This window comes from Fulvia fulva, chromosome 6 (assembly GCF_020509005.1).
Source record: "Fulvia fulva chromosome 6, complete sequence".
In the NCBI taxonomy this organism is placed as follows: domain Eukaryota; kingdom Fungi; phylum Ascomycota; class Dothideomycetes; order Mycosphaerellales; family Mycosphaerellaceae; genus Fulvia; species Fulvia fulva.
The window spans coordinates 1531736-1548974 of NC_063017.1; the positions used below are offsets into that span (position 1 = coordinate 1531736).

General features: G+C 46.9%; 4 protein-coding genes across 4 annotated transcripts; 1 reads left to right on the plus strand and 3 right to left on the minus strand.

Annotated features, from left to right (window-relative positions):
• Positions 1-166: 166 nt before the first annotated feature.
• Positions 167-358, minus strand: CLAFUR5_06861 (uncharacterized protein; the record flags this gene model as incomplete). Its single annotated transcript, XM_047906009.1, has 1 exon — positions 167-358. One exon carries the CDS (start codon positions 356-358, stop codon positions 167-169), a length of 192 nt encoding a protein of 63 aa, XP_047763344.1.
• A 636-nt stretch (positions 359-994) lies between these two features.
• On the minus strand, positions 995-1656 carry CLAFUR5_06862 (uncharacterized protein; the record flags this gene model as incomplete). Its single annotated transcript, XM_047906010.1, has 2 exons — positions 995-1476; positions 1578-1656. 2 exons carry the CDS (start codon positions 1654-1656, stop codon positions 995-997), a joined length of 561 nt encoding a protein of 186 aa, XP_047763341.1.
• Positions 1657-2467: 811 nt separating this feature from the next.
• Positions 2468-4564, minus strand: CLAFUR5_06863 (Large subunit GTPase 1; the record flags this gene model as incomplete). Its single annotated transcript, XM_047906011.1, has 1 exon — positions 2468-4564. One exon carries the CDS (start codon positions 4562-4564, stop codon positions 2468-2470), a length of 2097 nt encoding a protein of 698 aa, XP_047763342.1.
• A 202-nt stretch (positions 4565-4766) lies between these two features.
• On the plus strand, positions 4767-6320 carry CLAFUR5_06864 (uncharacterized protein; the record flags this gene model as incomplete). The annotated part of the gene is made up of 1 exon (XM_047906012.1): positions 4767-6320. The coding sequence occupies one exon, from the start codon at positions 4767-4769 to the stop codon at positions 6318-6320; it is 1554 nt and encodes a 517-aa protein (XP_047763347.1).
• Between the last annotated feature and the right edge of the window lie 10919 nt (positions 6321-17239).

A 17239-nucleotide genomic window follows, 5' to 3' on the forward strand; every position in this document is an offset into this window, starting at 1 on the left:
TCACTTGAGAAAGACCATGCGACTCGCATCGATCATGCTCTTTCCGAACGCCTTGCCAAGTATCTCAGAGGTCGATAAGATATGCTTCTATCCTCCAACGATCACGTCTACACCCTTGATGTCGAGTGTACGGTCTTCAACCTCGCTGCCGATGCAACATGCCCTACTAAGAGGTCTTCCTCGGAGCGACGATAGTGGCCTCCTTCCTCTCCCTCATCTTCTTCGTCCAGATGACGATTGCCATCAAGCCTACCAAGTAGCTGACGATGAGTTCGATCAAGAACACGAGTAGATGCTTAAGGAGGTACGAATTGAGCTCGGACTGGTCCTCGAAGCAGATGGGTGTGGTGTTCGGCATTGTGGATAGGGCTGTTGTAAGTCTTTTGTGTTGGTGTTGTGCTGGATAAGTGTTAGCTTAATCGCGGCGTGTACGTGGATGGTACTAACGGAATGCTGTGGTGGTATTGCAGTGGCTTGAAGGAGTGCGAAGAACTTGTGTGTTGGATTGGAGAAGTGGTGCTCGTGGAAGGAGGCTAAGAAGCAAGAAAGTCGAGGAGGTCAAGTAGGAACGACTTTGTCACAGCACGTGACAATAAGTGAATGATGGATGATTAATGAGTGAGCAAGGAACAACACGAGGCATGCACCTGCAGAGAAAAGTGACCCAGTTCACCATGAAGATCAGTGAATGAACTGGATTGCCTCTACGTCGCATACTTGGGGATGGAAGCATTCGCATAATTTCCATACAGAGCTAACGAAGTGTATAGCTCGCATTCACTATGCGAAGGCGACGCGAATTTTTGCTATGCTTTATGTATCCCGACTCTCTGCTCTGGACTGGAGTCTTATGCGGAGCTTCCGAGATATACCTTAGGCTCGAGCCACGAGGGCTCATGCCCTCATAGCGTCACGCCCACGCCTCTTCGCACCTGCATGTGACATGACCGCTTCTTGCTCCCACCTGACACGAAGGTCAGTTCTCTCACGATCCCTATTCCCCATTCCCAGCAAGTGCCTCAGCCTCGATCTTCTCTGACTTGTCCCGCACCTCCTTAGCCATAGAAACAGGGTTGCGATGCTCCCCCCACGCTCTGCCAAGTCGGTTGTTCATCATCCAAATCACCCTCTGTGTGAACGTCGAAACGCTCGGAACCACAAGAACAATTCCCAAGAACTTCCACACCGAAACACCTCGAGCCTGAACCGGGATGTCGAGATTTCCATTCATGATCTCGGCCTTGATGGCGCCGAAGTTGGCGAGGTAGAGGTAATAGCCAGTGATGAGGCCGGTGAGGATGGTCTTGACAGAGGAGCTGGTGTAAGCGCGGCGGATCGAGTTGGAGTTGGTGATCTGAAACCAGGTTCTTAGGGTGCTGTTGACCGCGGAGAGTGTGACGTTGTAGACGATGTAGAGGATGATGCCGAAGACGACGTAGAGCATGCCATGGAGGACTGCTGGGGGCAGGCCGAGGGCTGGTGATGGACACATTGTGGATGTGTGTTGACTTGTGGTTTCGAGTCTGAGATTTAGTCAGTGCTGGTACGTTGAGTCATGGTCTGACAACCGTACGTACTAGTGTCTTGATCGTAGCGGTGGTAGCCGAGTCTCGTGCGGTGGTCTGTGAATCTTTGCAATGGATTCGTGGTGTTCATGTTATGACCTGCGAGATCAGCTGGGCTTTAAGTAGACAAAGTCGCAGTTCAAGCACGGACCACAGAAGGAGGTGAATGAGCGATACAAGCTACGTAGACTTACCTGACCGGCACGTGATGCTACCGCCCGTGATGCAGCGCGTCAAGACATTGTCTCTTAAATGAGTCAAGGACAACAACCCGGAGCCCGCGAAGGTGGCGTGGACGAACGCTGTTCGATGAAGCAATGAGTCTCAAGAGCGCTGCGAAATCTGCCAATGTATTGTTGGACAATGGGCTCTACATACCTCACCGCATCCGGTCTCCTTTGTTAGTAGTAACTTATTAGGAGCCGTATGCTCCTGTACGTACATGGTACCTCTCTGATTCATCATGTATGCATACCCGCACAACGCCCCGCTTCAATGCATGCTCTCCTAACCACTGGCGAGCGCTTTGTGCAAGATCACCGGCTTGACAGCGTTGAGACGCCGCGAAACGCCTCACCACGGCGCCCATTGTGAGTGTGTCGAAAGTGAAGCGGCATGGCATCACAAGCCTGGAAGTACAACCCGACATGTGGAATGGCGTTGCATGTGCCAACATGAACTGGAGCTTGAGATGTGACGTGCGCAATACTGCCATCGAACTTCGTACCTGCCACTTGAGATCGGTGGCCTCTTATCAATGTGCTGACGGGGCCGCCTCGGGAGATGAATGACCAGAGCTCTGGAGTAGGCGTGGCACATTTCTCAATTGATATTGACGAGAACGACCGGGATCGGTGGGAGGAAGCTCTTCGTACATCACCTATACCATGCAGAAGTCGTACCTAATCATCATAATCCTTAACAGCCGCCGACCTAACCTTCTTCTGCTGCCTCTTGTTGGCCTTATTATGCTTCTTCGAGTTCAGAGTGTTAACCTCGCTGAGATCTACGCCCTTCTCCAATGCCGAAATCGTCTTGAGCTTCCTTCCAGTTAGCTGCTTGCCCTGTTCGCTGTACTTGTAGTGGAAAGGCTGCGCTGCGACCCCGCTGCCTCCGCCCGGACCGAAGAAAGCCTTGTCCAGCGTTGCGCCTTTCCTGCCTGTCTGTTGTGGCATGGCGAGGATGTCAGACTCGGCGTCGTCCATGAGTGATGGGTTCTCGGTGCCTGCCAAAGATGCTACATCTGACGCAGCGAGATGTGCCCGTCGCTTCTGTGGTAGATGCGCGAGATCGTAAAGTTCACGATTGAAGTGCTTTCCGTCAATCGGCGGTGTGGCTGGTGGAGGGTGACAATATAGAAGTTTGCCCTTCACGTAGTCTTTCAGGATCGTCCTCGCTGCTCGGCTCTCATCTGGCTGTCCAAGACCTTGCGTCCAGAAGCCTCTTGCCCTGGCATAGGCTCGTAGAATTTCCTCGCCGGTGGGGTGACCTGTACCGCCTTCCTCGATGGGTCGTATGATGATCTTCATACCATAGAGAGCATCCAGGAAGTGCTTGGGAATGCGTTGTGCTATCAGGCCTGATGGGCCAGTGCTCTCACGCAGCTGATCGATTGGTAGAACACCAGCGCAAACAAGCTCGGCTTTTGTGGTCGCGAAGTTCGGAAACACGAGACCAGGACAATCGCATAGTAAGACTCGTTCGGAGAGATGAATTGTCTGGAAGTGCTTCGTCTTTCCGGGCGTTGCAGATACGGACACTTTCTTCGCACCGAGAAGTGCGTTGATCGTGGATGATTTACCAACGTTGGGATAACCGACCAGTCCGATATTCGTCTTTCTGGTCGCTGTGCCGTCTTCAGACGGTCCTGTCGCCGCAGGTGAGTGTTCCAAGAAGAGTGCTTCGAGGTCGTCTGTTGTGAGGATGCGGGTCTGCTCTTCAATTGAGAGGTGCTGGGGGTCGGAGTCGGGTACAGCATTCGGCTCGACGTCAACACTTTCCTCGTCTGTGTAGTGATCACTGTCCTCTTCTTCGTCCTGGATCTGGATCTTCTTCGCCTCTTTTGCGATAACGTCTACAGGCTCAATCTCTTCCTCGATGTCGCTTTCATCGACGTCTTCACTGTCCTCGTCCTCGTCTTCATCCTCATCACTATCCGCCTCATCTACTAGCCCACCAAATGCATTCGTGCTCTGCTCTGCTCTTGCCTCGTTCATTTCCTTAGCCAGCTCGGCCGAGAAAAATCGGAAGGCAATACCTCTCTCGGTGAACCACTCTGCCCATATCCTCCTCTGCTCAAGTGTCATCATGTCTGCCTTGTTCACGAGCAGCAAGTTCCGTTTCTTCCCACCATCTAGCTCTTTCACGTATTGCTCCAGATCCTCGCAGCGGTACAATAGCGGGTTCCTCGCGTCCACGATCTGCACGACCAGGTCTGATCGCTCGATCACGCGCCACAACTGCCTCCAAACTTCAAGGTTGCGCTCGAACGGTGTCATGAGTAGGTCGTCGACCTCTTGCAGCTCAGCCAGCCCTCTCCTCCACTCCAGCAAGCTCTCCCTCTCCTTCTCGTCCAACTCTCTCGCGCTCGTGTGCTCATCCCACTGCGGTCTCCTTGGCACTGTCAAGCGTGCTCTCTTCGCATTTTGCTTCCTCATCACGCCTCTCTCCTCCTCCTTACTCAGCAGATACGGGTTCTTCTGGTCGGTGTGTATGATCTTGACGTTGTTCATCTTCTCTGCCGTGAAATCTGTGCCCGCAAGCTCTGCAGTGGACAAGAACTCGTCCAATGCGCCCTGCTCCGTGACCGAGCGCATTTTGACATAGTCGGCCTCCTTCTTCTCGTTCGTGATATACTCATTGCCGAACTGATCAGTACGCTTGATTCCGTTGGGCTGTGCGTTTCCACGGTGCATATTCGACTTTTTGCCCTTGCCGAAGCGGTCGTTCATGAGGCTGTTGCCGAGCCCGACGGCATTCTTCGATTTGGCGAGCACCATCTTTGCGGTATGATGGAGGGGATGTGGTGGTGTTGTGTGTACTGTGTAGGAGCAGAGAAGTGTGTAAAGAAGAGGGACATGTTATCTAATCGCTACAGACCCCTGCTGTGACGCAATTTTCGGACGGGACCCTCATTTTCGCGAGGTCCAATATTTCCTCCCCACCACCAACCACCCCTCGTTACTCTCCACCGCCGCCAATATGCCTCGCCAGAAGCCCTTCTCCAAGAAAGATGGCGCTGTCCACTTCCAGCTCCTGCATCGCGCCCAGAATGACCCGCTCATTCACGACGAAAGCGCACCGTCCATGGTCTTTGCCGAAATCGAGAAAACGCAACCACGACAACAACGACGCGAAGACGAATATGCTTCTAGCAGCGCAGCATCGCAATATAGCGGCGCCTCATATCGCTCGTACAGATCCACCAAGTCGAAAGTGCGCGGCGACCTTGAGGATGAATTCGGCATGAGCTTCAAGCAGAATGAGGGAGAGGCGGCGCAACATGGTGTCTTCTATGACGATACGCAGTACGACTACATGCAGCATATGAAAGATCTGGGAACAGGTGAAGGTGCTGTGACATGGGTCGAAGCAAATCTACCGCAGAAAGACAAGGGTAAAGGCAAGCAGAGGTTGGAAGATGCGCTACGGGATATGGACCTGGACGATATGCGAAGTGTTGGGCAAAGCTCAATGACGAGCAGTGTTGCGAGAAGTCTGTTGCCAGAGGAAGTGCTACCAAGTGAGTTTGTGCAGAAGAGGTCGTACCAAGACATGCAAGATGTGCCAGACGAGATTGCAGGTTTCCAGCCGGACATGGACCCCAGATTACGGGAAGTGCTCGAGGCGCTGGAAGATGAAGAGTATGTGGACGATGAGGAGGACATCTTCGGAGAGCTGACGCAGGATGGCTGGGAGGTGGACAGAGACGAGTGGGAGAGGCTAGGAGAGCAGCAAATGTTCGACGAGGACGATGATGCAGGCTGGGAGAGCGACGACACAATCAAAGCGCCTACGTCTCCTCCCTCAACCTCAGACCTACCCGACCCGAATCTACCCTTACCAGCAGGCGAAGACGCAGCACCCCCAGAAGACCCTCAGGCAGTACCCACAGCGGATCCCACACACGGCGCATGGCTCGACGAGTTCAAGAAGTTCAAGAAGGCCGAGAAGGATGACAAACCCGAGAAAGCACATCAAGGCTTCGCGCCTTCCACGCTCGAGTCCTCCGCCCTTTCATCTCTCGCTACAGGCCGCAAGAAGAAGCGCAAGGGAGCACAGACCTCAACCTCCAACTACTCCATGACATCCTCCGCCCTTGTACGAACAGGCCAGCTTACACACCTCGACGACCGATTCGACAAGATGGAAGCGAACTACTCCTTGGCCGAGTTCCCCGAAGAGGAGGAAGATGACTACCTAGCTGACACGGGATCAATGGCGTCTGGCATGACTGGCATGTCCAAAGCATCGCGGGTGTCGAAATATTCCACCACCAGCGGGATGAGCGGTGTCAGTGGCATCTCCTCATACTCCCGAGCCACAGACTCGGAAGCACCCAAGCTGGTACGGTCCGACTTCGACTCGGTGTGCGACGAGTTCCTAGGCTCGCACAGCAAAGTCGGCAAGAACGCGAGGAGGGTAAGAAGAGGTGCGCCACAAAGCGGCATTGAGCAGCTGGACTCTGTGAGGAGAGAGTTGGGTGATCCGAAGAAGTTCATCTCGAACCGATATCGAAGCACGAAGGCTTCGTGAGCATAAACGTCATTGCAAGAGCAGCGCTATCCAACTTCTCTAGATAGCCATTGGAATTAGCTTCAAGGCGTGCAAGGGTTTCTCATCCCGCGAGCCCGCGCTTTGACTTGTCTTCTTCATACCAGTCGTCGATCTCTCGTAATAATGGTCGACAGGTCTCATCGTGGCTACAGCCATTGTGCGAACCTCCAAAGACGCTTCGGCTCAAGCGATGACAGTCATGAGGATGTAAACCTCAACGCGCCATGCCCTCGCGCACACGATGACTTCCCGGCGAGCCAATTGGCCTCTCGTGGTTTCAAGCAATGCCAACTCGCACTGGATGGTGGCCGCGATCACAGCAGATTGACACACGAACCGTTCGGAGCCGGATCTTGGATGTATTCCCGAGTGTACTGTACAGTGTACATCCAGGGATACGTACTGCTGGACGATGTCTCTCGGCACGAGTAGGGCACGAATCACTGCGTGAAGACTACGGTATCGGACGTCTGGTCTGACACACGGTACTCCGGTGTCTGGTAGCTCAGATTCTGGCGCACTTGGATTGCGCGCTTTGACATTTTAGCCGTGGCTACACCATTGATGGGCTCCTTGATCAATATCTCGGTCGCGGCTTGCACTGGGTGAAGCGGCGCCTCGTTGTGCAGTAATGCGCCGGAGCCGGATCATGGTTAGGTTTTGAGATTGGTGATGCTGTGTACAGTAGACAGTTTTAGCAGCCCTTGGACGACAACCGTGGCAACGCAAGGTGTCACAACCTTCTCACTATTCAGGTCTGCTAAGGTGTCTCAATATTGCCTAGCTCTTTAACCGATAGTGCAGTGTTCCGGCTGCTTCGTGTGACCTTAATTGTTTAGGCCCCTGCCGTATCGATATCGTGTTCTATTCGCCGCGTTAACGCGTATTACTAACTTAATAGCCTAATCGATAGATAGCGACACTAAGGCGGCCGTACCGGTCGTTCTCGCTAGTACGGTATTAGAAGGTATATTCGATCTACCTCGGTAGAAGCGTAAGGCTATAGACTACGTTAAATTCGACTAGGTACCGGAGATATAGTGAGACCGGTAATTTAGCCGTCGTACGTAGTAACTATAGTATTACTAGAGGTCCTACTAATAGCGGAGGTAGTTATTCGATAGGGTAGTAGTTAATATTAATAACTAGTATTCTATAACTAAAGGTATTAGAAGGTTACTATTGCTCTACTAACTTATCTAATCTTAGCTCTACGCGTATCGAATTACTATAGCTTTTAGAGGTATTATAACTTTATTTAATACGATATCGTAACCGATAGTAGTACTTACCGGTATTAGTACTAGCTCTTATAAACTAGAGGCTATTATAGCCTAATAAATAGGACAAATAATACGATAAGTTCGGCCGTTCTAAGGGCTAGTTATCTATTATCTTTACCGATACGATTCTCTTTCTATTGCGTAACTTCTCCTTAATTATTAAGTAGTATCTACGCCTTAGATTATACCGTAATCTAAAGACCTTTATACTAGCGATATAGAAGTATAGAATAGGTAGATATATATAGAGGTTTATAGACGGTTAATTCTAGGGATCTATCGTCTAAAGAAGAATTAGAAGAAAGTATACTCCGGATAACGTACTTTACTACCGAGCGGGCTATACTACCGAGCGGGCTACTCGTACTAAGAACTATACTACTTCTACTTTAATTACGACGGTATCTTAACACGACGACATCCTATAGAATCGTTACTAGGAGGACAATTCCTCTTTAGATTCTTCGCTATCTAGCGGGTCTACTTAATAGGTACGTACGTTATACCCCGACTCGCTATATTACTTATAGCGTCGTAGCCTTAATACTAGCCGAACACTATCTAGCGACTCTCTACTTACTTCCTACCTCCTAGTATCCTCTAGAGGTATTAATTACGACGCCTTATCGAAGGTTAGAGACCCTCTAGACTAAATATACTTACGCTTTTGTGCTTTCCGCTATATAAGGGTCTCGTTAGACTTACGTAGCTTACTAATCTCGCTTCGTATAAGAGCTATCTAATACGCTATCTCTCTACTCCCTCTCTATTACCCTATTAAACGACCTTCCTCTTTCCACTACGCCTCTCTAAACCCGTAACGACGCTCTAAGACGTAATAATACCTATTATAAACCCTATCTCGTCGAAGTTATAGATGTCCTAGTTAAGGATACTATACTTCTCCTTTATATTACGTATAAGTAAGAACTACTTCTTAATAACGTCTAGATCTTCTATTAGGGCTCGCTAACGATCGTATCTACGTGTTATACGAACCTCTAGCTCACGATGCCGCCTAATGAACCTGTCTATCTAATTAAGACTAGCGGGCTTAAGACTCTTCTCTTATAGTAATGAATCGGCTATTACTCGTATACTAGGCTTTAATAGCGGGAAACCTCTAAGATCTAGCTCAAGTATATACTTAAGTATCACCCTCTCTTCTAGCTCTATAAGCTTCTTCGAATTAGGCTCGTAGTCACCCCGAGGAGGTCGTCTATTCAATCGATACCCTAGTATAGTTAGAGACGCGTCGTATACCTTTATAGTAAGTCGATTCGTAATTGTCGCGTCGCGTTTAGTAGCCTAGACAGCTAAGATCAGTTTGGCCTCGTTTAAAGACAATATAAGCTATAATAGTAGTTTTATAGCTATATCTATAGAAGTGGTATAGTTCTTAGTAAAATTGGCCCGCTCGGTAGTATAGCCCGCTCGGTAGTAAAGTACGTTATCGTATTTATCGAATAGTACTATTTAGTATAACTAAAGCCCTTATATACGGTAGGTAATAACTCTTAGGACTCTTAACGCGCTATCTATCGCTACTATCGACGAGGACTATCTATTCGACAGCCCTTATTAAGACGAGTAATCTACATTAGTAGTAGCGACCCGCCTACGCTAGCGGCGGCGTAATCGTAGTATAAAGAACCCTAAAACTAAGGTTCTATTCCCCTAACGGTAGACCCTAGAGTTACGGAGTTACGGAGGACAACTACCTAATTAGGAAGCGCGACCTCACCCTAAATAGTAGTAAAGGATAGTAACTAACGAGAGCTATAGCCTTATAAGGCTAACGATAAACAATATAGCGTAGACGACCCTATATACGGAGGTAGAAAACTTACTAGGGGATAACGAACACCTAGCCCGGGTATAGAAGAATACTATAGTATAGCTACTAGGAGCGCTAAAAGCGCTATTATACTAAATCCCAAAGACAATCTAATAAGTAATATAGAAGGTAGCCTAGAGACTGACTATATAGGTAATAGTAGTAGTAGGTAAGAATTACCCCCTATAAAGGTAAGTAATACGGTACGCCTATATATTACTAATCCGGCGGAGAAATAAGAAATCGTAGCTCTAATAAGTAAGGAGATTATCGATAGAATCGGCTAAAAGGAGGTAGTCGGAGCGAAGGTAGAGGCAATAGGCATAGTGAGACTCTTTACCGTATAAGAGTCTAATAGACAAAAACTAGAGACCTATAAGAAGTAGACTACTAAAGTCGCGAATTCGGCGCGAGTCTCTTACTAATAGTATACCGTTATCGCCTACAGGGTCCCTAGGATATTTAAGGTCGAAGACCTTCCCTAACGCTAAGTATAGAACTAGAACATATCCCGAGGAGTACGACTAACGAAGGCGGCATAGTTATATAAGACAGTTGACCGAGAGAAGACGTATTTATCGCTTATTATCTAGGTAGAGACAGCGGAATAAGCTAACTAGATACTAGATAATAGGCTATTCTAGAACTACGAGAGAATAGATACGGAGATCTATTAGAGTAGCTATAGGGTACTATAGTACTTCTAATACTAATAGTACGGTTATATAGCTCTAAAATACGGGGAGAAGACCCTTAGGTGTCCTTACTACGTAGGCCTATACTAGGGAAGGGAATGCCTAAAAAAGGAGAGTAGGTATATATACTACGGTAGAAGGCACCTAGCGTACTTAAACTAATACCTAGCTAGAATAGTAGTATAAGAACGAGCGAGATAAGTAAGGATCTCTATACTAGCTAGCTACCCCTAACGATAGTAGGAGGGACCTACCGTATATATAGGCTTCGAGCCGAGTAAGAGGAAGAGGTTAGAAGAGACGAATAAGGGAACCTAACTCTAAACGTATCTACCTCCCGGTAGGCCTCGACACCTTAACCGGGCTACTAACGAACTAGGCTAAATACGAATCTTTAGGGCGCCCTAGCGGCCCTAGGGCTAGCCGAATAGCGGGATATAGGCTTAGGAGATATAGTAGGCTAGTACGGAAATAGAGCTTACGGATAACGAATAATACTATACGACGATATTCCTATCGTATAGTATAACGTAAACAAAAGTAGGGACAAGGTCTAGCGCCACTTTCTATAAGAGCTAGACCCGCTACGGCACTACGTTATTACGGTATAGAAACTATAGATCAACCCCTACGTAGGACTCCTAGCTACTTATAATGACCGGAGATACTATACCGTAATCGCGGGCTAACGAGGCGTTATCCCGAGGACATATATATATATATAAGTAAGACTATAGACCTTAAGTCGTAGAAGGTTATACTATCGTAATAGGGCAACCTAGGAGACATAATATTAATCTAGATCGATACGGCATAAGGCTCTATCTAGATCTATAACGTTTATAACCCGCTACCGCGGCGTCGGACAAGTAGGGAACTAGGAACCCTCGCCTACCTAGAGCGGACCCTAAGCTAAGACACGAAGTAAGTACTCCTCGGCGACTTTAACCTCTACTACCTATAGTAGGGATTCGACTTTACCCCCCCGTACGCGGTTTTAGGGGGAAAGCTACTAGATATAACCGTACGCTACGGAATGGCCTTAGTAACCCTAAAGGGAATAGAGACGTAGAAGGCCCGTATAAGTATAAGTATAATCGACCTATACTTTCTATTATAAGAACTTAAAGAGAGACTAGTCTAATACCGACCGAACTACGCGCTAGAGGCCTCCTTAGACTATATCCCTATTTAAACGACGCTAGGGGTGAAGGCGATAGAGGAGCTAATAAGCGAACTACGCCGTAACTAGAAGAAGGTATACTAGGACGATATAAGAGACTTCCTAATAGTAAACCTACCGTAGTATAGGGAACTCGAGACGATAGCTTAGCTTAACTAAGTAGCGGAACAGATTACCTCGGTTATATAGCAAGTAGCGGAACAATATACGCCGTTACTCCGGCCCTTAACGTAGTAGAAGGCCTTCTAGACCCCTAAATACTCTACGAAGGTAAAGGAGGCTAGAAGGGCAAGGCGACAGTAGATAAAGGAGCATACCTAAGAGACGTAGGAGCAATACTATCGCGCGACATAAGAGAAGAAGGCATATATAAGACGTAATAAGCTATAGGACTAGAGAGCGACAATCGGGCTCGTTATAGAAAAACCGGAATAGATATAGAGACTAGCTAAATAGGTACGACTACCTAAAGAGCAACGAACCCCTTACTTCCCTTTAATCGTAGACCGCGAAGGGATTGCCTAGACTACGCCTCGGGGTAAGGCAAGAGTATTAGCCGACTATTTCTTTTCTATATAAGTAGAGGTAGACCTTACGAATATCGACCCGAGTATATACCCGGAACTCCTAGACATAGATTAGGCGGTTAGCTCTAATATAGTAAAAGGAGTTATAAGTAAGCTAAAAGGACGAAAAGCCCTAGGCCTAGATAGGATACTAAGCATAATACTAAAAGAGTATAGAGAAGAGATCGTACCGAGCCTTATAAACCTATTTACTACGTACCTACGGCTAGGGTATCACCCGAGGCCGTATAGAGAGTCTATAGTAGTAGTACTACGTAAGCTATAGAAGGAGGACTATACCTAGCTTAAATCGTTAGAGGCTAGAATACCCTAGGGATCTACTCTCTCCGCTATCCTGTTTCTAATATTTATGTCTAACCTAGTTCCTCTACTTACCTCTCCGTAAACCTTAGTATCGGAATTCGTAGACGATATAAACATTCTAGTCTAGTTAGACTCGATAGAAGAGATCTATCGCCCCCTTAAAGATAGGCACAAGAAATACAAGGAGTAGGTAAAGAAGTATAGTACCCGGTTCGCCCCTAAAAAGTACTAGCTTATATACTTTAGTAAAGCGAGAACATACTATAATATAAAGGCGGCGGTAAGAATCTAAGGCTACGAGACTAAGCTATTAGCGGAGCTACGAGTACTAGGGATCTAGCTCGACCCGTAGCTAAGCTAGAACGTATAGATTAAGAAAGCCTAGAGTCGAGCGTAAGTTAACGAAGCCTTAATAAAGAGGATCACGGCGTCTATATAGGGAGTAACATTCGATAAGGTAAGGGTAATATATAAGGCGATCGTTAGACTAGCTATATTATACGGGGCATAGATTTAGGGTATAGGAGGCGTAGGTAAGCCGATCCCGAAACGGATAGAGCAACCTCTAGATAGGACTTAGGTAGGTAACCTATATAGAATACTAGGGGTATATAAGACAACGCTAATAAGTACGGTAGAAATAGAGACGGGAACACCTCTAATTAGCTAATATATCCGGGGCATAAGAATTTAATATACGGCAAAGACGACAGATTACCTAGTATAAACTACGATCTAGGAGGTAAAGAATTAGATAGAAAGCCGCTACCGGAGAGGGGCCGGACATAGGATAAGCTAAAAAGAGGATGACCTTACTACCTTCGCGGCCGTATAGATAAGTACTAAATAGCTAGTATAAAAAGAGGAGGAGCGTAGGACTCGCTAGGCCGGCGGGAGTAAGGCTAAGACCTAAAGTCTAGCGGAATAGATAGCGAGCTATCTATAGGAGTAGGACTAGAAAAGGAAGCCCCCTAAGACAATAGGCCCGATAGTACTCCGAGCTTTCTAGAGACATAATTACTAGCTATATAGGGACCTAACAAGGGCCGAAGCAAGTATAGCGATCCAAATTAGGTCCGAATATATTAGACTAAGGGCCTACCTACTTAGGAGATACGTACTAGATATCTAAAGCCTAGCCTACTAGTATAGCTACCTATCGTAAAACCTAGAATATATAGATAGATAGATATTTCATTAAGCTATTGTAGTGCCCTTTGGCCTATATAGCTATACTATCTTGTTTTCGTATATATAGAGGGGAAACCGTATTAGTAAAAGCCCCTCCTCCTTCCCGCCTGTCTTTTCCCCCTAGTTGTCGTCTTAGATTTCCTTTATTAAGGGTACGCTAGTGTTATAGGCCTGCCCTAATGACTACCCTATCTATAACCCCCCTAGCTTCCGCCTCTTATCTATCTACTCCTCCGTCTCGCTAGCGAGGCTAAACTACTAGAGGTATCCCTACTATAGTATCTACCGAGAGATTCGGCGAATATTGCCTTTGTCCCTAATAATTAACTTATAGTCTCTCCTTCCCGCTTAGTGCCTCTAATTTCCCCTACCTCTCGCCTACTACGGGTATCGTAGTAGTATATGTTCTAGGTTTTGCGATAGGTAGCTATACTAGTAGGCTGGGCTATAGATGTCTAGTACGCGTCTTCTAAACAGGTAGGCCCTTAACCTAATATGTTCGGACCTGATTTGGATCGCTATGCTTGCCTCGGCCCTTATTAGGTCCCTATATAGCTAGTAATTGTGTCTCTAGAAGGCTCGGAGCGCTATCGGGCCTATTGTCTTAGGGGGCTTCCTTTTCTAGTCCTGCTCCTATAGGTAGCTTACTATCTATTCCGCTAGGCTTTAGGTCTTAGCCTTGCTCCCGCCGGCCTAGCGAGTCCTACGCTCCTCCTCTTTTCGTGCTAGCTATTCGGTGCTTGTCTATATAGCCGTAAAGGTAGTAAGGTCATCCTCTTTTTAGCTTGTCCTATGTCCGGCCCCTCTCCGGTAGTAGCTTTCTATCTTATTCTTTGCCTCCTCGATCGTAGTTTGTACTAGGTAACCTGTCATCCTTGCCGCGTATTGAATTCTCATTCCCCGGATATACTAGCCGATTAGTAGTGTTCCTGTCTCCATTTCTACCGTACTTGTTAACGTTATCTTATATACGCCTAGTACCCTACGTAGGTTGCCTACCTATGTCCTATTTAGGGGTTGCTCTATCCGTTTCGGGATCGGCTTACCTACGCCTCCTGTTCCCTAAATCTGTACTCCGTATAGCATAGCTAGTCTAACGATCGCCTTATACATTACTCTTGCCTTATCGAATGTTGCTCCCTATATAGATACCGTAAGTCTCTTTATCGAGGCTTTGTTAAATTGTGCTTGACTCTAGGCTTTCTTAACCTATATATTCTAGCTTAGCTTTAGGTCGAGCCAGATCCCTAGTACTCGTAGCTCCGCTAATAGCTTTGTCTCGTAGCCTTAGATTCTTACCGCCGCCTTTATATTATAGTATGTTCTCACTTTACTAAAGTGTATAAGTTAGTACTTTTTAGGGGCGAACTAGGCACTATACTTCTTTGCCTACTCCTTATATTTCTTGTGCCTATCTTCGAGGAGGCGACAGTTCTCTTCTGTCGAGTCTGACTAGGCTAGGATGTTTATGTCGTCTACGAACCCCGATACTAAGGTTTACGGAGAGGTGAGTAGGGGGATTAGATCAGACATAAATATTAGAAACAGGATAGGGGAGAGAGTAGATCCCTAAGGTATTCTAGTCTCTACCTTTACCGGGTCGGACGTGTACCTTCCTAGGACTAGGTATGTCGTCCGTTCCTAGAGAAAGGAGTAGACGAACGTCGTTGCCTACTAGGGGATGCCTTTCTACTATAGGATATATATTAGCCTTTAGTATAAGACGTTGTCGAAGGCTCCTACGATATCGAGGGCAAGGAAGGAATCGTATTTAGTAAGCTAGCTACGAGATAAGGTGACAAGTCTTAACCGCGCTTTCCTACTTCTCTAGTACTACCGTATAGCCTCGTTTCGAGAGGTTAGCCCGGAGCAAAAGCTTCCCTCTACACCCTCCCTCCCTATTTGCTCCTTAAGCCAATATCTACCTCTATAGGCCTAAGCCCTTTAGTACTCTCTATTGACCGATATACGCATCCGTCCTCTCGGGCTATATAGACAGTGTTAGCCGTCGCTACTAGTATATACTACGCCCTAGGTTTTGACGCCCTTTGCGTTACCGTAGCCTATCTCTAGAAAGCGGCCGTCTATGCCTCGTAGGTTTACTCGGGGTACACACTACGCCGGGTAGCGTACTCCTTACGTTTCTACCTACTAACTAATATAAAGTTACTTATTACCCTGCCCTCGATCCTCCCCGATCACAGAACTAATCTACTTATATTATACGTCTTTTCCCCGTCCTAATAGCCGTCTTTTCCTTGCTTAGGCTATCGTCTTTTCCTCGTCGCAATCTACTATATTAGACTAGGTACGTTGTATAGCGGGACAGGTAGTGCCTTAGGCAAAACCCTCGTTCCTATACCGGGTGTTTAATAGGCCCTTATAGGCTTCGTCGCGTATCTACCTACCTACCGTATTACCCGCTAGTAAATACTAGATTGTTTCGTAGTCCGCTCGACGCCGTTATATAGTCCGCTCAGTTGTTGTTCTGTAGTCCGCTCGTCTAATGTTCGTCGCTTAGCCCGCTCGGTTTACGGTCTCCGGAGGTGAAAATTCTATACTTATACTAGAGGTGTCCTATCGAGCGTATAGGCTACGGTTCCGCGCCCTTCTTATACGTAGAAAGAAGAGGGACTCGCTCCCGATACGAGTACACGCTCGTCGGATAGTTTTTATACCCGTTTTACTAGTAGTCCTCTATTCGCCGCGGCTTCGCCTATATTACGCGCCCGCCGCGCCTACGACGCTCTAGCGTAAGAATACTTAGCTCTCTCGTAGCTAGACGAGAGGTTCGTAGCCGACACTACGTATAGGTGATTCTCGTCGTCGACCACCTAGAATATATACTACTACGATGCCTATAGTAGGCGAGTAGTAGGGGAAATTGGATGTCCTAAGCGGGAAGGAGAGACTATAAGTCAATTATTAGGGACAAAGGTAACATTCGCCGAATCGCTTAGTAGATACTATAGTCGAGATACCTCTAGTAGTTTAGCCTCGCTAGCGAGACGGAGGAGTAGATAGATAAGAGGCGGAAGCTAGGGGGGTTATAGATAGGGTAGTTATTAGGGCAGGCCTATAATACTAGCGTACCCTTAATAAGAGAAATCTAAGACAACAACGAGGAGAAAAGATAGGTACGAAGGAGGAGGGGTTTGTACTAATACGGTTTCCCCTCTATATATACAAAAACAAGATAGTATAGCTATATAGGCTAAAGGGCACTATAATAGCTTAAATGAAATATCTATCTATCTATCTATTTAGTAGAACTTAATATAAAAAAAAGAATTATATAAATCGGTATAGAATTAAGCTCGGTATTTAAGAATCGAGAAATCGTCCTAGATTATCGTCTCGGCTTAATCGCGACCTTAGTAGCGCTATAAGCTCTAAAATATACTTACCTCGACTGTCGATAATATAAATATAACGTTACGGAAATTACCGGAGTATTTGCTAAGAGCTTAATCAGTAAGGTTATAGTACTACCCTATAGAAAGAATAGATCGATTTAAGTAAAGGGAAGTGGTCTAGTAGAAACACGAGATCGACGCGGTATCACGTGACCTGATTTAGGGTCCGTACACCTCTATCTTTAGAATAGCTTCGTAGACACTTCTATAGTATCGACATTACTACTACTTTTCTAGTAACCGACGTAGGGAGAAGTATAGCCTTATATAGGCTCTCTTCGACGATATACCTAAGTCGCTAATCTATTCGTTTCTAGCGTACTAGTCGCTATTACTATCACTTAGCTAGGAAGTTATTATGGTAAACGCCGGAAAGTTATTAGGAAAGTCCTTAAGTAAGCTA